This window comes from Opisthocomus hoazin, chromosome 22 (genome assembly GCF_030867145.1).
Source record: "Opisthocomus hoazin isolate bOpiHoa1 chromosome 22, bOpiHoa1.hap1, whole genome shotgun sequence".
NCBI classification, from domain to species: Eukaryota; Metazoa; Chordata; class Aves; order Opisthocomiformes; family Opisthocomidae; genus Opisthocomus; species Opisthocomus hoazin.
Window position 1 is genome coordinate 241,495 of NC_134435.1, and position 22,347 is coordinate 263,841.

At 43.3% G+C, this 22,347-nt stretch overlaps 1 protein-coding gene and 1 long non-coding RNA gene across 3 annotated transcripts in view; one reads left to right on the plus strand and one right to left on the minus strand.

Moving 5' to 3' along the window:
* Positions 1-22,347, minus strand: part of LOC142363936 (uncharacterized) — a 44,305-nt gene that overhangs the window by 3,244 nt on the left and 18,714 nt on the right. The window lies entirely within an intron of this gene.
* Positions 1,510-12,959, plus strand: GFRA3 (GDNF family receptor alpha 3). Its single transcript, XM_075441576.1, has 8 exons — positions 1,510-1,612; positions 5,035-5,310; positions 6,013-6,105; positions 6,528-6,873; positions 6,952-7,061; positions 8,157-8,291; positions 9,276-9,406; positions 9,701-12,959. Exons 1-8 carry the CDS (start codon positions 1,570-1,572, stop codon positions 9,833-9,835), a joined length of 1,269 nt encoding a protein of 422 aa, XP_075297691.1. The 5' UTR covers positions 1,510-1,569; the 3' UTR covers positions 9,836-12,959.

Below are 22,347 nucleotides of genomic sequence, written 5' to 3' on the forward strand. Positions count from 1 at the left end.
TTTCTTCCCTTTTAAACAATCACTCACATTGCTTAGGGAAGATCCTCCTACAATCCCAAAGCAAGTATACAAATCAATGACACAGAAGGCAACACCTCCTCTTCTTCTCCTGCCTGTCATTCCTCACAAGTTCCACACTACTGTATTTATATTCCAGCCATAGTAGAGACCAAAAAGGTCTCAACTGTGCCACAGTTACAATTTGGATCATGATTAAAAACTTTCAGATCCACTTCTTTATTCTTATCATTTCTCACAAAACCATATAGAAGTTCACTGAACCAAGCCACTACTTGTTTTTTTCACATCATCATTAGAAATAAACCTCTTTGCTCTTATTTTTTCTTCCGTCCAGCTGCTCTGTTTCCTCCTCCTGAATGGTAACTGCATACAATTCTCTACAAAGTTAAAGAGGCTCCGTCCTATCCATCATTTCCCTTAAGCTCCTCCAACTATGAGACATTGATTAGACTTTGAGCCATAGTGAGAATGATTTTTCTCTCCTCCTTAAACGTGAAGTAAGACCCTCCAGTGTTTGTGGACAACTTTTTCACATTCAGAAGAATTCTCTCACAGCAGCTCCCTGCAGTAAGCAGAAGGGCTAATCTTTTGCGAAACCCGAGAACAGGAGGGCACCACTGAATTGGACTGTGAATACATAATGAGTTGGCACAATTATTACCCTTTCTGTTGGGCTTTCCAGGCAGATGGGGTAGCTCTCTCCACTTGCGCAAACAATTGACCTACAAAAGGTTTGCCTCATTTTTGTACACCGATGTTTGATGTGCTCATGTTGGACTGTTACTTTTTCACGTTGGTTAATTTGGCCTTCGGATGCAAACTAAAAAGAAGGCTCTGTTCAGAAAGAAGCACAACTGCCTAAATGCCGGGTAGGCTGTCAGAAACGCCATCGTTAGTGTGGATACAAAACAGCGCTACCAAGGCAGAGCTAGCAACAGGTAAGATACCGAAACACAGCTCTTCGCAACAAAGCCGACACGAAGGAGCCAGAAGCTCGCTCATCCCTCCCGCAGACCAAAGAAGCACCAACGGAACTTATTCACGAGCCAGTCGGCATCCGTCCCCTCCAAGACCGCTCTCCCCATTTAACGCTTACCTTCTTTTGCCAAAGCACACCCTGCGCGTGCTGCCCGCGGAGCAGCCACAGCTCTGCCGCAGTGCGAGGATGTGCTGAGCACCGGCTAACGAGCACCGCCCGCCTCGCCGGGCCCGGCAGCCCCCCGGGACGCTCCGGGGCCGCCCCGCCGCTCCGCCCGCCTCGCCGGGCTCGGCAGCCCCCCGGGACGCTCCGGGGCCGCACCGCAGCCCGAGGCTGGCTCCGAGCGCGGCAGCGGGCGCGCTCGGCGGGCCCCGGGGGCGGGCCGGGCCGCGGGGCGGCGCTCGCCGCCCGCACCTCGACGGGGCGGGCCGGTCGGGGCCGGGCCGGTCGGGGCCGGGCCGGGCGCGCCGAGCCGGGGCGGGGCCGGTCACACGCCGGCGGGCAGCGTGCAGCATGTGAGCTGCGGCCCCAGCGCTCGGAGCCACCGACCGCCGGCGCCAGGCTCCAGCATGGGGCTCGCCCTGCTCGTGGGGCTGCTGCTCTCCCGAGCCGGTAACAGCACCCGGAGCGCGGGGCGGCGGGCGGGGCGGGCGCGGGGCTCGGGGCGGGCTAGCGGAGCGCGGCGGGGCAGGGCGGCGCGTCCCCCGCCCCGCTCCCGGCGGTCGGCATCCCGGGCCGCCGTGTCCCGTGCCGGCTGCGGGCGGCAGAGGCGGCGCGGCGGTCGCGTTCGGGCGGCCGGGGCTGTCCCGGGGCTGGGCGGCCCCGCGGCGCGTCCCGAGCTCGGGTCTGCGGGAGCTGCCTGCCTCTCCCTTCCCCGGCCGCCGGCCCCGGCTGCCGCCAGCGGCGGGGAAGAACCCGCGTTTCGGACCGGGAAACACGTGCGGCGTCTCGGGCGCGAAGGGCGGGCGGCCGGTGCGGCTGCGGGCAGGCCGGAGGGACGCTCTGGGCAGCGCACACGGCCGTCCCGGGGCGAGGCGTGCGGAGGGGACGCGGCCGCCGTGTGCGCTCGCTCGCAGCGGAGAGGGGCAGGTGCCGGGACCTGATCCCTCGGCGCGGGAAAACCGGCATAAACTGGCTGGACCCCTCGTAAGGGACCCTTGCGGTGCCTCTTCCGCACCGGCTTTGCTGAGCGCTGGTTTCGGTACCTGCCCTACGTGCGTGCCTCCAGGCCGTGAGTTCTCCGAGTCGAGGGTCGGGGTGCAAAGACCAACCCAAGGGGCTCCCGCAGAGATGGAGCTATTTGTTCTGCTCTGCCTTCTCCCACTGCCAAGTCACAAGAGCCCAGGACAGAAATTTTTCCCATTCATCTCTTGTGCAGTTTTCATGGCTGATGTGACTAGAAGTACAGAAATTACAGAACTGCTCTGAAGCGTTCCTAGACCCTGGCTCTGGGATTTCAGTGCTTTACATTCAGAAAAAGCTGCGGCTGCTGAATATCACAATGACTGCTATAAAAATGGGCTATTGCACTGAGACCTCAGTAGCACTTGCAGCCACATGATTACAAGAGATTTCCTACAATTTTCCATGTCCAAATAGTAATGCTTTTTTGGTAACTGTGCTTAATAAAGAATAAAGAAAAGGTTTCCCTTCTGCAGTTGTCCTCTGTCAAAAGCATGGTACACCAGGGGCAGCAAAATAATACATATGTATGACAGGACATGGAGTGAAAAGGGAGCATAAGGGGGTATTGTATTACCTATCCCTTTTTTCTAAGGTATAAATATTCATAGTCTGTGAATTGATTACTATCTTGTTTTTTAAAACTGCAGAAAGGACTCCTGTACACATGCATCTTTAACATATTCTGCAACCTAGACCATAGGTCTAGGAAAGAATTAGCTTTCTCATTCTTTCACCTTACTGTGTGGAATACTAAGACAAGGTTTTAAAAAATGAAATAACATGCCAAGTACTGGGGTTGAAGACAATGCATAGCTGTTAAATGGTGTCTGTAGGGGAGGACTGTTTTAAATTTGAGGTTTACAGCAGCTTCACCTGAAGCATCTGGTACAGGCCTGTGGTAGAAACAGTCCATCCACTTCCACTCAGCTCTGCTCTACCTTGGCAATTAATATCACTTTAAAGTTTTAAAAATGTCACTTCAAACTCAGGTGCTTGCTGCACAGAATTCTTAAGGCTAGGAAAGTGCATCTTGTCATTTTATGAACTTGCTACAACAGCTGCTGCAAGCCACTGTTGGAGATGGGATACTGGGGGAGATGGTACTTGGGTCTGGCTTGGTGGGGTAGATCTTGTTCAGTTCAGGGCTCCAAAGGCTACTGGAGACAATGGACTGAGTTGCTATTGGGAATTTGCACTGACTGCAACCTTACAGGATGTAATCACACTCAGAATGTTTATTAAGGTTGTGCCTAGATGTAGTGCCTAACCAAAACCCATTGTGCTGGGTATAAAGCATTTCTGATGACAGATTTGTTTTTCAGGGAGCTGACAAAGTTGTATAGTCTGTGCATACAGCCAGATGAACAAAAAAGTACAGTAAGTTGCTAGAAAAGCAAATAAATATGTACAAGTGAGGCAGACACCTAAATAGTATTACTGGGCTGTAGGAAAAGTAGAAAGTTTGAGAAGCAGAATAGCACAGAACTACCCAGCCTACTGCTTACAGCAAATGAACTGATGAAGCCAGCAAAAGTGAAGGAAGTGAGAGACCAAACCAGATGGTGAAGATGGTATACCAGGTAATGTGAGCTGTACCAAGATTTTTTTTTAATCTGTAGTGAAGACAGACTGAAATAGTACTACTGCACCTGCGGAACAAGAGAATGATAGGTAAGACCATGTACCCAAAGAACACTAAAGTAAGATGTAAAGCTCAGCACAGCCATTTCCTAAAACCAGCCAAGCAATATTGTCCTGAAGGGAAGAAGCATACTAGCCTATATATAACTTTTATTAGTAAACAATCTTGTTTCACGTCTTCATTATACTTATAGTGTAAACATGGATTCGTATACTACAGAAATAAAGAAAGATTACAGACTGAATTCACCTACCTGTGACAACCTAATGCTAGGCATCATTCCACTATTCCCTTGGGAAACAACAGTCCACATAAAAAAAAATAAAAGCTGAAAAAAGTCTATAGTTTTAAAGATTATATTGTTAAACTGAGATTATTTAATGCTTCCACATAAGGTAGGGTACACGTGTGTGTATATATACATATGTAATCAGTGCACGCGTTACACAAATATACATACACACAGAGATACAGTCAGAGTTCACAATCAACCAACAGATGAAAGCCGGCAGGGCAAGCCTATATCCCAGCATTTTTGGCAGGGATTTCAGAGACTGGGTTCTACATACTTAAACTGATTGCTTATCAGCGCTTCTATATGAAACTACTTGCATCTTATGTTAAGGATTTCTTCTATTAAGCAAAAAAGATGCATTCTTATTCTTAAGTTTCTAAGCTCAGTAAAGTAGCTGTTTTTACACACCACAAATGGCCTTCTCAGTACATCTCTTAATGACCAGTATATACTTTAGCAATGGCAGCAGCACTGACTCACAGCACACAGTGTGGTGTTGCTATGTGCTTATTGCACTGCGGTTTTCAGTACCCAGATAGAAGAGCTTCTTCAGAGCCGGCGTCAGCAACACCAAGGTTTCCACAGGGATTTACTACTCTGTAAAAGAGAGCCATCCCTGATCCTGGCCAAGTAGAAAGAGTTAGGGGTGATAAGCAGAGGTTTTATTAAACAAAATTATCTTTGAGACTTTTCATTAACCTTTTGTTCCGTCTTTCATACATTAATACTCATCCTTTTGTTTCTAAATGGAGAGAGCTCTTGTTTCTTACTGCTCCATATGAAGGACCCCAACCAGTTCTGCCTCTTGAGAGGAGTCCTTACCGAATATAGGATACCTGCAGAATAATGGCAAGGTGCTTGTGTGGCATTCATTGTGAGGCAACCCTAACAATCTTTTCCCTCCTTGACCAGGAGACCTGCTGGCTCTGCCCAGAAGCGACTGCATCGAGGCCGAGCAGCTGTGCCTCTCGGACTCTGCCTGCAATGCCACCTACAGGACCCTGGAACACTGTGCCCTTGCTAAGGCTCGCCTCCTTCCCCTGGATCGTGACAGCAGGGTCAGATGTCTGCAGGCAGAGCTGGACCTCGGAAACAGCTCTCTGCTGCACTGCAAGTGTCACCGGCGCATGAAGAGACAGGAGCACTGCTTACGCATTTTCTGGACCGTTCACTCCAGCATGACAGATGGTGAGATGAAATAATACGAATTTACAAGGTGCTAGTAAGGCTCGCCCCTGCCCCCCATATGAAAACAACTGCAAAAGGCCACCTCCCAGCACTGCAGGTGTCACTTTGGAACCACATCTCCTAGTGAAGAGGAGTCATTGCTGCTCCATCTGATAAGCAGAGAAAACTGATCTGGTCTGGGACCGGCCCTTAAAATGCACCAGGGACGCTAAAAACAAAGATAGGTACTCTGAGACAGTTAGATTTAGTTCTGTGAGAATCACCTCAAGATGGTCACATCTGCCCATCACTGAGAAGGGACATGTGATTATGACACACACTGTAGTGGCATCCTTAAGCGTGCCGCTGCTTTCCAGCTTTAGTTGGATGCTTCTAATTGGCCCCCCACTAAAGACTGCCTGTGCTGCCCACCTCCTCACTAGTACTGAGGCTGAAAAAACCCAAATAACAACATAGACCAAGTTCCAGCCAGAGGAAAGCTGATGACAAAATGTAATGCTGTTTTTACACAGTAATACCTTTGCATCTCCAGCAGCACCATTCTTGGCATTTGGCTTTGAGCAAGACAGAGCATCTCTGAACTCCAGCCTGAGGAAGCAGCCAGGCACAAATAAGGAAACAAATAAAAATTTTTTTTTAAAAAAAGAAAGCTGGTCACGAAGCATTTCTCCCACTGCATAAAATATCTTGTATCTTGCCTAGGTTATTTCAATTTGGAGACCTCTCCATATGAGAATCCATCAAATGAAGAACACTGGAAGACAGATTATAATAAACTGGCAGCTCTGTTATCAGGTAAGGATTGTAATGGTTACGTGATATAATGCTGCCCTTTCTTATCTTTTCAGGGGCTGAAAATCATTAAGAACAACAATTTTGGGTAATGGCCCCTTTAATCAGAGGAATGCCTGCTCTGGATACTTGCCTAAATTTGTGTGTCCTCCTCAAGTTTAAATATAGCCACAAATCCAGGCCCATGAAACAGGGAATAACCTACAATGATGCAGTCTCTGAAACAAGCACCTTAACATGAACCAACAACAGATATGATTCTGTAACTAGTATAATGTCATACTACAGGCACATAGCAGGACCAATTTGCTTTGTTCTTTTTGATGTTCCCAGCCTGACCATCAAGTAAGGGCTACTCCTGTCACCACACAGAATCTCTTCTGGAGACTTGCTTCATTGTTTCTGGGTTTCTTTTGGCTTTATAGGCTCACAGTTAGCAGGAGATGCAACAAATCCTTGCCTGAAAGCAACTCATGTCTGTAATCTGAGCAAGAAGTGTGTTCGTCTGCGCACAGACTATGCCTCTATCTGCACTAAGGGAGCAGGAAGTGAGGACATGTGTGACCGTCGCAAATGCCACAAAGGGCTAAGGAATTTCTTTGAGAAGGTCCCTGAGGACTTCACCAAAAGGATCCTATTCTGTCCATGTCAAGATGAACTTTGTGGAGAACGACGCCGGAAAACTATTGTTCCTGACTGTTCCTTCCAGTATAACACCAAACCCAATTGCCTCTGGCTTCTGGACTCCTGCTTAGAAGACCACATCTGCAAGTAGGTCCGGCAGCAGCGGACGTTAGCCAAGAGAAGAGAACAGCATAGACACTGATAGTCTCATTTTCCTTCCTACAGATCCCGACTGGCTGACTTCCAGCAAAACTGTCAAGGTGCAGACATGTCTCCAGATGGTTGCTCTCAGCAAAACCATGCTGCATGCCTGCAGGCTTACATGGGGATGATTGGTAAGTGCTATCTACAGGAACATACAGGGTGGATGCTTTCAGGCCACAAACTTGCAGACACACTCTGATGCTGTGAAGGACCATCTTACTCTCGTGCAGGAGATAGTGCTCAGTATACCAATGGACATGCCTTAGCCTAATTGATGCTAGTGCTCCCTCTTGCTTCTGAGGTAAATGCAGCCCAAAGAGAGCTCTTCCATGGCATTTATCGCTCTACTTTGTCCCATCCTCTGCTGTCAAATCAGCAGCACTTGCCTGAGATTTCTGAACACCTGTTTGTATCGTCAGCTGGTGCAGTGCTCTAAATGCCTGACCATCAGGGCTCTCTGGGCCTGTATGAACTAATTCACTCCTGCTGCAGGAGTTACATCCCAGTCACAGCGGTGATTAAACATGACGTTCCCTTGCTGCCTGACTTCTAGATTCCTGGTGGTTTGCTAGTGTTGTTACACACTATCTTCTCAGAGCCAGCCAGGACACAGCATTACCAGCTGTTAGAAGGAATGTCGTCTTTGGTTTTAGGCATTCACTGCCAACCTGCTAATACTTTTTCAGAGAGGCGCAAAAGAGGGGCTATAAAGAGGAGCAATATCTTAGAAGCTGTAAGTCTAGCCTATACCTTCTGGTTTTACAGATGTCTGCTGGTTTTGTGCTCAATGAACTCTGGCTGAATGGCACACTACAGGTGTTCAGCATTTGTTTGGCAGAAGGCATTTGGACGCAGAGTGTTGTGAGCTACATAAGAAGAGCACCTTTTGCTGCCATATGCCAGTACCACAGTTGAGTCCCTGCAGATGCTTCACATCTTTCAATCTAATGCTTGCATCAGCTTCAGTTATCAGTATACCTCACCATCAGATTGCCTGAGTCAGGGGTAGCAATCTCCACACTTCCTCACAGCCCAGCAGACTTCATGTAGATTCACCAGGCCTGGGTCACCTTACAGGGATTCCTGACCTCTCCTGGGTAACACGCATGTCGTAATGGATGGCTTCTGCCTCCTGGGCAGCATTCCATTTAGTATAAAAGGACTCGTGATGCTTCTTTCATTTGGTGAAGTAAATCTTGATTCCAGTTTCTGGGGGTTTGGGACAGGCACACCCATGACACCCAACTACGTCAGTAATTCCAGCGTGGAGGTCTCCCTGTGGTGTACATGTGAGAGCAGCGGCAACCAGAAGGAGAAGTGTGACCAGATACTCAGCATGTTTGAGAGCAACAAATGCCTTGGTAAGCATCAATCATATCACAGAGTGAGAGAAACAGCTTAGCACAGGGAAATTCATAAACTGTTGATTTCAAGATCCTACGCTGCATTGCCCTTGCGTATAGTTCTGTCTCCTGCAGCATCTCCATGATCCCCTATCCAGCGTATGGGACCAGCCTGGATCTGCTCTCAAGAGTGTTTCTGTATCTTCTGACAACACTTCTATTCATCTCAAATGCCATGAAGCTAATTCCAAACAGCATTCAAATGAAGGGGTTGCAAAAAAAAAAAAAAAATCATGAGGGAACATCAGACGTGCTGTATCCATAAGTTGCTGAGTAACCACATCAGCGCACCAGGATTATGGGGGAGGACGGGAAACCAAACCCCTCCTTTCCTATGCTAGCCTTTGGCCCTTGCTTACTTGGTGAAGATAAGTAGCTCCTGACACAGCCTCTGTTACTAGATTCAGCAGCATAGCGGTTACAAAATGCTGTTACATGCAACTGTGTAATCCTAAGTCTGTATTTCTTTTATCTCCCTAGCATTTTAGCAACAGACCTTAATAAGATTTAAACAGTTTATGTTTGTAAAAGCTTCCAAAGGATATCGAAGAAACCAGCATTATTAGATAAATGATTAATATTTAAACCCACCTCCTGCTGTATAGAAAAGCCTTACACTAAGCACTACAGATAAACCTACAACCTACACATCCCATCTGAGATACTACATACCTGACCCTTACAAAATAGCAGGGAACGTCTCAGAGGAACCCAAAGGTCCCCAAGTACAGTCCAAATTGGCTTTGCAGTCTGCTCAACCTCACAAGTAAACCCACAAATTAACAGGCCATTCACTGAACAGAGAATAAGTATTTTCTAAATCAAAGCCATACAGCCTGTGAGTACATTTTCTCAAATAGCTTCCCTAGAGTTCTGTTCACTAGACTCCAAGGTGTGCACAAGAAAAGAACTGTAAGACTCTTGCTTTACTTCTGTTTGCAGAAAATACCATTTGGTCTCAAATGCACCTGAAGCAGACAGCTCTAGAAAGACAGGAAGACTTATTTTACTCATCTTCCCTAAGCTTCCAAGGAGACAGTGCCAGCACATCTCTTGCTTCAGAAATGTCCCAGGTATGCATTGCTTTGTTGCCTTCACAAAGCAGCAAGTCAAGTGGCCTAGAGACAGCAGCTGAAAAAGCGTGGATCTGGAAATGTGTTTTTGGACTTGGAAGCAAGGGATGCCACATGCGCGTAGAGCGCCAAACCACCTTACCTCAAGCTATTCATTCCACAGACAAGCAGAGATAGGAAGCCACAGCAGTTTCCTATAGTCTGACATTAGTGCTCAGAACTGGAGGCTTTGCAGCCAGATGTTTGAGCATAAGTGTGTCTAACTGGGATTCATTCCTCCTTTTAATTTCCTAGGTGGCTGAAGGGAAGAAACAGCGAGACATCTCTGAACACAGCAGTATGCCTATGGCCTCCTCCGTGTATTCTGGAGCTGTTATTTCTTGGCCATCCCTGGCTCTGTTCCTGCCCCTGTTGCTGAGCCCATGTTAACTTGGCATAAATGGCATCTTTCCTTCTCATATTATTAATCTTCTTCCATATCCAGACACCTCCCACTACTGATTTACCTTTGGGAAACAGAAGGCTTCCAGAAAAGAGGAATGGAACAGCCTGAACTCAGAATGGCAGTCACTGAAAACTTGCCCCCATCTTGCACCCCACTTTCCCCCAATTTTGCACTGAGCTCTGCAGATATGGTGCCCACTATTGCTTCTGCCATGTTAGCATTTTGAGTAACAGTTGGGCTAATATTCCAGTGCAGTATTTTAAAACAAAGGCCTGAGTTCTGTCAGAACTTGTGCAGGGTTCAGTTTCTGACTGCAGGGAGGGACCTGACCAAGTATGTCCTACCACCCCACCTTCTGGAGCTCTTCTTCAGGCATACAGTCATAGAATGGTTTGGGTTGGAAGGGACCTTTAAAGATCATCTAGTCCAACCCCCCAGCCGTGGGCAGGGACGCCTTCCACTAGACCAGGTTGCTCAAAGCTCAATCCCACCTGGCCTTGAACACCTGTAGGGTTGGGGCATCCACACCTTCCGTGGTCAACTTGTTCCAATGTCTCGCCACTCCCATCGATAAAAAATTTCTTACTTGTGTCCATCTAAACCTACCCTCTTTTGGCTTAAAACCTCTGCCTCTTGTCCTGTCACTACAGGCCCTGGTAAGAAGTCTCGCTCTGTCTTTCTTATGATGCCCTTTATGTATTGAAAGGCCACAATAAGGTCTCCCCAGAGCCTTTTCTCCTCCGTGCTGAACAACCCCAACTCTCTCAGCCCTTCTTCATAGGAGAGGTGTTGCAGCCCTCTCATCGTTTTCGTAGCCCTCCTCTGGACCCGCTCCAACAGGTCCATGTCTGTCTTGTACTGGGCACCCCGGAGCTGGACATGGTCTTCCTGGTGGGGTAGGGCAGAGTAGAGTGGAGGGGGAGAACCACCTCTCTTGACCTGCTGCCCATGCTTCTCTTTATGCATTCTCTTTATACATTCTTGGTCCTTTCTGTTTTGCCCCTTGCAACATACATACATTATCCATTATCATGGCTAGCAACAGACTTGGGTTTTGGGCGTCAGGATGGATTTCTGTGCTCAACCCCAGTAAATTTAGTCTTCTCTAGCAAAGGACGACCTTGCCTGGCCTCAGAAGAACCTTCTTAGTAATGCTTAGAGAATACATATAGCTCATTGAAGCTGTATTGACCACAAAACCCCTGGGACATTTAGATGCAAAAATCTCTGAGAGTTCTAACTACGCTGTACCACTCCAGATACTCAAGTTGTCATTGTCCCCTTCCACACTGCCTGCCCAGTCTCCTCCTTCTCTGTCAAGCTCTATTTCATGACCTGTTTATTCTGAGTATAAATGTGTGCACTGTGTAACTGCTGTTATTTTGTACTGCATTTGCCTGTTAAAATGTGGTGTTAAGTGAATATTGATTTCTGAGCATAGGTTAATAGTCCACAATCAATTGTGTGCAAGAGTTGCCTCATCAGCCAGCCTACGCTTTCAGGATAGCTAGAAACTCAACTCAAAGCAGCTCCTCCACACACACACACATACAGTGCCTCTTGATCATCCTATGATACACAACAGATCTGAACAATCTTATACACAGCCAAACAATATTGCAGTCCTGAACAGCTGCAGAACAGGTGGGGTATTTCTTCTTACCTTGTGCTTTATCTGTTGCCAGGAAAGCCCCAGCTAGGTAATGCGCTGTGGTTCCCAGTCACTGTCAGACAACTCCTTATTACAGACTCTTGCATTGTTGTGTGTATGGGAGTAGCTGTCCTTCTGCAGTGGTAATATTTGCATTTCAAATTCCAGCCTTCTCCTTACTTCCTGAGCAGCTAGGGCAAGGAGATCACTGCATGGAGCAGAACCATGTCCTCAGTCACGCGGAGAAGCAACATCTTATTTCCATGCAGTAGGAATAAATATCATGTCTTCTTAATTAAGAGGAGTATGAATGCTGGTATTTCTGATTACTTACTGAAATATGGATATTCAGATCAAGGGACAGCACTGTTTCCACATGTTTGCTACCATTCTTTAATGAAAACAGAGTCCATATTACCATATTCTAATATCTACACTAGACCATCCTCCATACGGTGGGACTAGAAACATGTCAAGACTCTCAACTGTAGTGTAATAGTGTCTGTCATCTCCAGAATTTTGTGGAGAGTGACAGGGAAGAAGAAAATACTTTTTTTTTTTCAATATTCCACAAATCAGTGAGGATATTTGTGTGAACAATGGATTAGATTTTCCTGAGCCATCTGTACCACAGTGCACTGCATTCATCTTCCACTCATCTGCATTGTGGTCTTTCCTCTTTCCCCACTACAGTGCTCTAAGACAGGCTGATATGGGAAAAGGTATTAGCATTTTGATTGTGTTCACGGCACTGTGGATCTTTAGCTCCTTACCCCTACTAAGAAGGTTATTGATTGCAATTGCAGCCTCCTGTCACGTCCTGGATTACATAGGAAAGTGCTTGACACTTAGACAAATCCTGCTCTAGAGTGAAATTAAAGGAAAACATGTCAGTTTGTTTTTTTTTCTCCAAGTGTCCTGTGTCCCTTACATGTGTTCATATGCACCTTTATATACACGGCTGCCTCTTAGGCTTGTTCGTCAATAACTGCAAACAAAATTCACCTCTAAATACACCTGCATTCACAGGTACTCACACTGCTATGAGTACAAATCGATTTTCACTTAGACTTTTGTAACACCTGATCTCCAAATATCACAGTTATTCAGCTGCACAGCATAGATGCATGTACAACTACTACTAAGAAATGTCATGCCAATATCAGTATCAGTTCAGTTCTGTTAGCACCATTGATGTTCAACGACTGTCGCAGTTACCTAAACCCATTCAGAACAGTTCTTACTAACCATACGACAGAGCAATTCACAAAACCCCCTCAGCTTATATTCCCCAGAAACTGGAATACAACATCCTGTGAGTACCTTTGGTCTAAACACAAAAATAATCTAATAGAATTTTGCTACCCCAAACAGTCTTGACATTAAGCTCTCAGCAAGCATATAAAAGGAGGGAATCTTCTAATTGTTGTAACGTAGATTATTTTTAAAAGTGTAAAGTGTCACTAATAAAATTTATCTCGCAACTCTGGAAGTCTCCTGCCTTCCTTTGCATTTAATGGAAGCTACACTCCTTTTCTCCTGCTGCTGGAGGCATTATGGGAAAGAAGAGAGTTAGACAGAATCTCTTACAAAGCAATCTTAACAACTTTTACAGACATCACTTACTGTCAGGTGCTTCAGATGTGGCTTCTAGAACTCTTGACATAGCTTTAGATCCCTTAACATACATTTACAAAGGGCATTCATATAGTCCTCCTCCAGCAGTGAGCTCAGTCACTGTGTTAGACGAGTTGTTTCTTGTGTGACAAGTGACAGAAGCAATACGTATTTCTTGCCTGAGGTCATAAGTAGGGTGATGCCAGAGATAAGCCTTGAATTTGGAAGTCCAGAATTATTGTGTCCTTGCCTTATTAAAATCATTCCCGCTGCCTCCAACAAATGCATACGTTTCAGTAAGAATCAAGTGACTGCAGTTTGCCTTTTAAAGGGGGGCACAGTATGTATCGCAGATGAGCAAAAGCTAAGCTTTACTTCGAACAGTAATTCCTGGCTACAGATACCTGGCATGCCTCTTAAAACCTGCTCACTGTAAAAGGTAAGTTCGAGTTGACAAGAAAAGACTACAGGTTCAGCACCTATAAAGAATGAAAGTATCTTTTTCAATACACCCTAAAAATCATAAGTCACTCTCTTGCTAAAACGGTTGGCAACTTTACAGAAGAACAAGAAGGAGAACTTTCAAAGTAATCTTTGAGGTGTCCATGAACGAGACAAGGATCTGGGGGCAGCAGTGGAGAAGCAAGAAGCCAACCAGCACCGCTGAGCTCGACAGGATCATCCAGCACTGCTGCGGAATCAAAACCAGCTGCTATTCTGCAGTTGCTTCCCCCATCGAAATAGATACTGGTAAATACGATCAGAGGCTAATCACGTCTACCTCAGGGATTTTGTGGCTGAACCTTTTTCCAGATGAGGGGGCTCGGCTGAGGCTGAGCTTGGTTGAGTCTCTAATGGAAGCTCTTCTCATAGGTGATTAGCTCTCCTCCAGGAAGTGACTTGATGTTTGGGTTTCTTGCAAACCCCAGGGTTAGTAGAGGTCAGGGGATGCAGCACTTTCTCCCAGTGCCTTCATGAAAATAGCCCCACATACTTTCCATTTACAGCTGATCACCTCCATTATCCCCAGGCTGGGAGGAGATGATCAGCGATTGTTAAGTGCTTGAATCAGACTAATAGCTCACTGCTAATTCCCCCAGTAATGTGAATCTGAATTCCTGGTAAACAAACTGACTGCTTTTCACACACAGGGATGAGTGCCAAAAGCCTAATATTAGAGCTCTGGAGCTAAGGCTTTTAGAGCAATCCTGTCCACTCAAAGATGTTTAATGACATTATATTATGTACTAAATAATTAGAAAATGAAGGCCCACTTGGAATCAATGGGTTACTGTCTAATTAAGATGAAAAAGGGGCTCTACCCTGTTTTAAACAAGTTTATACTAAAATGGTGTACCTGATAAATGGCGCTGATAACTACGTCCTTACCTTTGGGCAGAACAAGGCAGCCATTAAGCTAGCACAAAACAATTGTGTGATTTTTGGCTCATTGGTCCCACCTGTTTTCCTGTAAGGCATGAGATTCAGCTGTTCTTCCCCTCCCCCCATCAGATGACAAAATTTATTGAGCAAAATTCAGATAGCTTATCCTGATGGAGAGAAAATAATATTTGCCTTTGTTTTATTGCGTGGCCAGAATCACAGAGTTCACACCACTAGATGCTTGAAGAGCTGAGATGTAGAATGGAGCCTCTAGAAGCACTTTGCAAGAAGGATTGTTAGTGAGCTTGAGAACACAGGAGAAGATTACAGTTATCTCTGTGCGTAGATAAAAAGACTGAAAAATGTTCTACTGATTATCTGACTGAAGTAAAATTAATTAGTAAATTAGTCTTCAACTGAATTATATCTCAGCAACCTCTGACCAAAATAAAGAGCAAAATTATAGAAAAGCACTAAACAGAGCAACTGGAACTATCTATCTAACAATTTTTATTCCACTTTCATTACACAACACATACACACTTTACTCTGTTGCATATATTATCCCCTTGAAAATAGTGCAACAATAAAACAGTTGCATGAGACTTCACTTTTCTTTCTCCTGCCACAACCATCTAGGATTCCACATTCACATCAAAACCTGAATTACAGATTGTGATTTTTATACTCCCGTTTTCCTGCTTCCAGTTTACTGCTCAGGTATAAAACCAGAAGTGTTTTCCTCTAACAATGCTTCTTGTTCTAAACTCTGTCCATTCCTGCACCTAACGTTTTGGCATCTGGTCAGGGAGGAACATTACATGGAAACATCTGCACTGCAATACATACAGAGAGCCAAAATTAAAAGTTTGTTTTACAGTGACATATTCAGCAAGAAAAAGCTTCAAGCTGTTTTATAATTCTGGAATTGCTGTTGCAGATAAATTCCCCTAGCATCCACAAGTGACTAAACTCCACTGAAATAAAAACATTTATTCTGTTATTGTGAGACACATAAATCACAACACAGTTGCTCTCAGAAAAACAAGTGCTATGTGACAGATTATATGTATGAGCTTGTGACTGTGATAACAGGAGATTGGACCTGATGACACAGGAGGTTCCTTGCAGTCTTAAGTCCCTAAACAAAGCAAATGGAAACTTTTCAAAACTCTTTTCCACAGTATTTGTCCTATTTTAGTTATTCTTGCCTTGTTCTTATAATATTGGTCATTCAAATGGACTACAGAAAGGGTGATTCCCCTCCAGATTTCTTTTAAAACATCTAGCACTCAACAGTTCTAAACAAAACGTAATAAAATGTGTTTTCTCCTAAGAAAAGGACACTATTAAAAGCAAGCTTACTTCAAACCTACAGGCCAGTTTAGAATCCCACATCAGAGACTTCACCATGTGCTCTTCAAAAAAATGCCAAGGACTTTCAATAACTGTGGGGTATCAGTTATAGCTCAGTGCTTCCTCTTACCTAGCACTACAGGAAAATGGCACAAGTAAGATGTTTCTTCAGAATGGGGCATGTTAATATTCTAGATCATGCACGCTGGATAATTTTGTTCTCTATGCACCTGTTATTACTGTAGTCTCTTATGTGCTTGCAGGTTCATACACAACTCGCTCAAGAAATATTTTAATAAAGGGTGAGTAAAATACCACTGTACTCTCTTCCCTTTCACTTTTTTCCCATCAGTCTAGCACTGTAATTACTTTTCCTTCTATTTAAGTTTGCCCATTAGGTACTGTCATTATAGGTCACTGAGCCCCACTGCAAGGAACTGAAATTTCTTTAACCTTCTACACGCAGTTACTTGTTTGCAGCTTTCCAAACTAGCACCTTTATTTTTTTTCCCCCCCTCTCCCTAAAGAATCTTTTGATTAACTGAAGTCAATTTTGCTAAGTGCTAGTGGCTCTCAGAAGCTTGTTGTGTCAGTGATCCCCACGGCTTCATTATGTTTTCAGGGCTATAAAACAGGAATTGCTCAGTCTTTTTGTAGAAATTCGAGATTAGTAGCTAATTCTTCCAGTCTCAAGCTCTTTGGATTTCACTCCCATCATTCCAAATCAGAGCATCTGTGTCTTTTATGACAGTTCTAGCAGAAATTAGTTAAGAGATTTCTGATCTTTTTTCTCAGTTTCAGTCCAGCCTTGTGCAAAATTTTACCACACAAGTAGTCCAGATCCTCAAATACACTACACAATTGATTGTTATTCCACATCCACCTTAGAGCTGCAGTGGTATCACATCAGAAGCACATTTTCAGTGCACTGAACACTTCATTCTTAACACACAAATACAAATCACAGTGCAAATGGAAATAATATGGAACTGCAAATCACAGAGCAAATGCAAGTTTTATATATTTTTTCAACATGGAAAGACGCTTAGGCAGAGAGAGATTATGACTTGTCATGAAAGAATTTACAAAAAAAGTTGGGGAGTAAAATCCCAGATGTTTTATCTATACTACATAGAACCTAAATTGCCTCTACGGGGCTGAAATGCTAACACTAGAAACTCCTGGTTGGCCTCTTTTCTCAAGCATCACAAAGTTACATCCTCCATTGGGTAAGTCAGGCACGATTAAATGCCAAGGAAAGGGAAAAGATGATGAGCTGATCAATTTACTAGATTATTATTAATTTCTTTTTGATTGATTTCAGCTTAGTCAGCAGATCTCATCAGAAATGCTATTACACATGACAGCATAGTATTACTCATGTATCCACCTGAGTCTGTATTTTAATTCTGATTTTCAAGCACAAACTTTTCAATTCAGAATCCAGTTGCCTATGTTAAGGCATAACATTTCCAAGACTTAATCTAACACTGTTTTAAGACCCAAATAATTTTTCTTCTTCAGATGTCTTTTATGTTTTAGTTCTATGTCCTCAATCAGCAATGCCACATAGATAGAAGTAAAAATGGTCTGCTCACTTGCTAATCCAGTAATTCACTTCTGCTTTTGAGATAAAGTTCATATAACCTGATATGTTGTAAAAAATACAAACACAGCTTTTCAAACTTAGCTCACAATCATATCACATCCTGCTGTCATAGAACTCGGCTAAGAAACATGTTCTGTCAAAGGTTACACAATCTTCTGCAACAGGATATGGCTAATCTTCAGTACTCCTCAAGTACAAACTCCACTTCAGTAGAAGCAGCACTTCCCCAGAAAAAGCAGCAAAGTTTCCTGAAGGAACAGATCAAAACTCCATTACAATAAACCATCTCTCTTGTATTCTTCTGTTCCCAGCTCTTGAATAAAGCCAGAAGCTTGAGGGAGGAGAGAGGAATGAAAAGATCCCTCCCTCTACATGTGAATTACAAAGCAATGAGTTTTGGAGAAAAGGGAAACTGAACTGTGGATTTGCATCAATTACTCTGTGATGTGCTCCTTAGGCCATCAGTGTCATCTCTACCCAACTGTCCTTATCCCCAGCAGAGGCTGGGCTTTCTAACAGAACACTGCATAAATTCTCCACGAGACTGTCTTTTTCTCCCAATTGCTCAGTGCCAACTCCTGCAAGTTGGCTTCAGGATTCAATACACTGGTCTGCCCAGTATCAGCCAGGAACACAACGATGGAAACCCCAACTCAAGACACTTTCTCTGGCCTGTTCCATTTACAATTTAATACTGATGTTCAGTTTGCTTTTTCTCTTCACCCCTGAAAAGAACAGTTAATAAGAGAAAGGTAAAGCAGACTTAGTGAGACCTAGCTGTTTGGAGGCCCCAGAGGTGGGACCACTGGAATCATGTTTTAACCTAAAATCTTGAGATGGATATTTCTCATCTAACTGCTACTATTGCTCACTGAGCAGAAGTCTTTATCATTTGGCCATAGTGACACCTGAATATTTTTAAGCAGTTATAAGCAATACAGAGCCCCATAAGCACAAGTATTCCAGTCATTCCTTCTTGTATATATTCTCTAACACCAGCTAACACCGAATTTCATCTGTAATCATGTTGCCTAGTCCTTCAGCTTCATTAGATCCCTTTGATGACCATGGATCTCAAGCACCCTATCTAACTTTAGGTATTGCTCATCTCCTTGACAATCACTTTTCTTCTAAAATTGCTGATAAACCCACCTTTTAGGATTCACCCACGTTAACCTTTTGCCACACTGAAAAATTGTTTACTATTCCTCTGTTTTCTGGATTGTGCTATTTCCTCATTGCTGCTCATAGCTACTGGCTGGAAAGAAACCAGATTATGCAAAAGCAATGCCATGACCTAGCAGAATATATCATCACGGCTATTATGACATGTACAGACTTTCTATTAACAGAAGGTGACAGCACTAATTACACATGCAAGTGTCTGGCAAATCGAAAGTGATGGATCAAGAATTAAATCAGGACTGGTTGCATTGCTTCCAGTAAAATTAATTACTCAATATATGTCTAAAAGCATAACTAGGAGTCAATAGAACTTAAAAAATAAGAAGAGGTGTAGGCCAGGTGTTAAGCAGAGTTTCTTGAGCTCTGCTTGCCAGTGGAATAGAACCAGCAGTCTAGGAAATTCACTTCTGCCCTCTTTCACCAATACTTAGGCACATATTTCATTATTAGTATAATTTAAAATCTGTCTTAGTTGACCCCTCTGTACTGAATAACAAACGGAAATGCCTTCTGTGAAAGGCTATGTGTACTGTGCAGTAAGGCAGTTAATTAGTAAAGAGGAAGTAATGAAAAAGGAGGGGAAAAGCTTGGAATCTGTAGAGTACTGAGGGAGAGAAAAATTATTAGTTTCATCACCTAGTTACTTCTCTAAGTATATCCTGAGATACATGGTAGGAAAATAATATAAATATTATTTTGTTAGTTCTCATCAAATATGGGACAATAAGGAAAAAAGAAATTCTATTGATGTGAATAATACTTAAATTACAGAAAGCTGTACATTTTCTTAGCAGAAACAGGAACAAGAATATAATTTTTGTATAATTAAACTAGAACTAGAATTATTTTGTTACACACAGATTAAAGTAAGATTTTTTTAATCATTATTTGACTAGAATAACATGGGAAACAACTTGCTCCCTAAGAAAAGGAACTAATTAAACCTGCTTTCACAGATCTATTGTCATCTTTGAAGTAACACTGCGTGTGTGTGTATATATATATAGTGCGGGGGTGTGTGTGTTTGTGTGTATGCACACGTGCATCCCCCAAAATAAGCCTAACAATACCCCCATCAGGCAAGAAATGGAAAATGCTGTAAACCCATTCAGGATTATGTACATGATGCCCATTAAGTGGCATAAGCACATGCTGACTGAACAAGCTGGTAGCTGCTAGCTGAGTTCTGTTAGAGTTTTCCCTCTCAGCACTAATTCTCATCTCTCCTCATAGCTACTAGCTTCAGAAGTGCACAGACACAGAAATCTTGAAACAGCTGTTATCTGTTTGTTAGCTGAACAGCCACCAGATGAACACCAGAAATGCAATCATACATACCTCTGTTTTTTAGGAGATGGTCTAACCCCACAAACAACATGGAAAAACATGAGACTCAAATAGTATTCGAAGAAAAAATGCAACAACATTTTATACATAGAGCAAGAGAAACCAGCTTTCTGCAGTGCCTATCACTGAGTATGAAGCTCCTACAGAAGTAAAAATGTAAGAGAATCCTGACCTCACATCATCTTTACTAATGAGACTCACAATCTTCTCCCAAAGCAAATGTGTAAATTCATATATGGCAACAGCACACATAACAAAACAAAAACAGCTGCTTGTGATGAATTTCTGCTAACTAGTGGCTTTAAATTACTAAGTGCTGTAAAAACAATTTTGCACTAAACCCATGCATTTTATTTTTCAGATGCTAGAATCAAAATTTCGCAATCTGAGAACTGGCAGTGTGTAGATTTGGCAATTATAAGATTTGGTTTCATAAGACGATTACCCTTCCAATCTAGCAACGTTTTTAGCTTGATTTAGTAATTTACATCTAATGGTTTATTCATGACCTAAGACATAAAAAATGACCCATTTATCCTCAGGTCTTCATACCCCATATTTATATAAATTTACACCTTGCTTGGCAACCTCATATCAGCCAAAGGAGCAAATAATCCATTGAGAAGGACTAGAAAAGCATCCAGTCAGTGAAACAGCTCTGGCCAGGCTCACCAGCAACATAAGTCCTGGACACGTAGGCAAGAATGTACAGAGCAGAAAGACAAACTTACTTTACAAGATATTTAAAAGAAAAGCCAATCCTTTCGATGATCTATTTTGCAGACTAAGCTAATCTGGACAAAATCTAACACAAAAGGAGGACACATTTCATAACACAAACAAGTGGAAGGGCTCTTGTTCAGCCTAATGCAGATGTCAGTTAATTAGAGTAGAAGGTTATATCATTAGCAGCCAAATCGATATAAAAGGAATTAAGAGCTCGAACTGCAAGCTCCCCTGCTTTCCAGCACAGCACCCGGGGCTGTATTTAGCTAAAATTCAATACACATTAGCTGACAATCAATGTAGTCTTGTATGGGGATGTCTTCTTGAAATACTTTAATTGGACTCTCTAGTGTTATCAGTTCTAAACAAGATGTCAGATTAAGAGAGAAGTCTTCCCAAATGGGACTGGCAGCCCACAGTCTGGAGAAGCCACACTTACTTCTCTTAAAACCCCACTGGCTTTCCAACATGTATTAATAGTACTATTTCTACAGTTATCTTAAGAGTGACTGAAAAGCACCCTTACCTACAGATACTCCATCCTGTAAAACTTGGCTATCTCCATACCAGCAACAGAAGATCCACCCCATTTTGCAGTTTCATTCCTAGGCTTCATTGATCAAGAATCTGTCAGTCACAATAGATTGACAGTTTTTATCCTGAATTTATAACTTCTGCAGAGACTACAAATGGATATTGAAATCAGCAAGTGTAAAACAATCAATTGACAGCTCCTGTAACTGGTATGAAATTTGACATGGCAATATTATATGTAGCAGCATAGACTTTTAATGACAAAAATTTAAAACACTTTCCATTCTGTATATTCGCTTAGTAAAACTGCAATACAATCTTACCACCTAACCAGGAAGTTATTTTTACTGCATTGAATTTTACCTTTGTTTTAAAGGTAGCACACAACAGCTACATCACAAATTTCCTGCTCAGTGGAGTGCATGCTACAAAACAAAGCCACATCTTTCCTCTGAAATGTTTTCTCTAACCAGATAAGAAACAAGTAGATCTATAAGAGGACAGTACTAAAAGAAACAACAATTATGCTCACATTACACAGGTGTGTACAACCCAGGGCTTTGACATATCAAACAGAATAGAAGCAAATATTAACTATATCTAGAATGCCACAGAATATGTAGTTTAAATATTTTCTGACAGAAATCTAAATTCCCTAACCAATTAGGAACAGGCAGTACTGCAGGTAATACTGACTATAATCTGACAAGCGTGGTTACAACATCCACAACGTGCTAAGGGAGACTAGTATACATAAGACAGAAAACAGCACTAACATGGAATTTTCATTATTCCTGTTTAGATCGGTAAGCATGACAGCATGAAACATTATAGCAGAGAAACACATTATCATAGATATTACAGAACACAAAAATTAGAAATAAAATTGAACTCAGGAATTTTAACTGCATGCAAGAAATAGTAAGTGCATTCAAAGCAGAAGTGCACAATGTCCCAGTCAACTTCTGGTCGTCTCAGAAGCAGAGATTCCTTCAGAAAGGAGTCCGTCTTACAGGTGCCCCTTTCGCTACAGAGGGTAAAACAGTTTTGACAGTATGGCTTCTACAACCCATTTCTTAACGTTCTGG

Excerpts from the sequence above, each read along its gene's own strand:
- GFRA3 (XM_075441576.1), top strand. The coding sequence starts at position 1,570 with ATGGGGCTCGCCCTGCTCGTGGGGCTGCTGCTCTCCCGAGCCG. Across the intron at positions 6,874-6,951 it reads TTAGAAGACCACATCTGCAA|ATCCCGACTGGCTGACTTCC; the intron begins GTAGGTCCGGCA and ends TCCTTCCTACAG. Across the intron at positions 7,062-8,156 it reads GGCTTACATGGGGATGATTG|GCACACCCATGACACCCAAC; the intron begins GTAAGTGCTATC and ends GGTTTGGGACAG.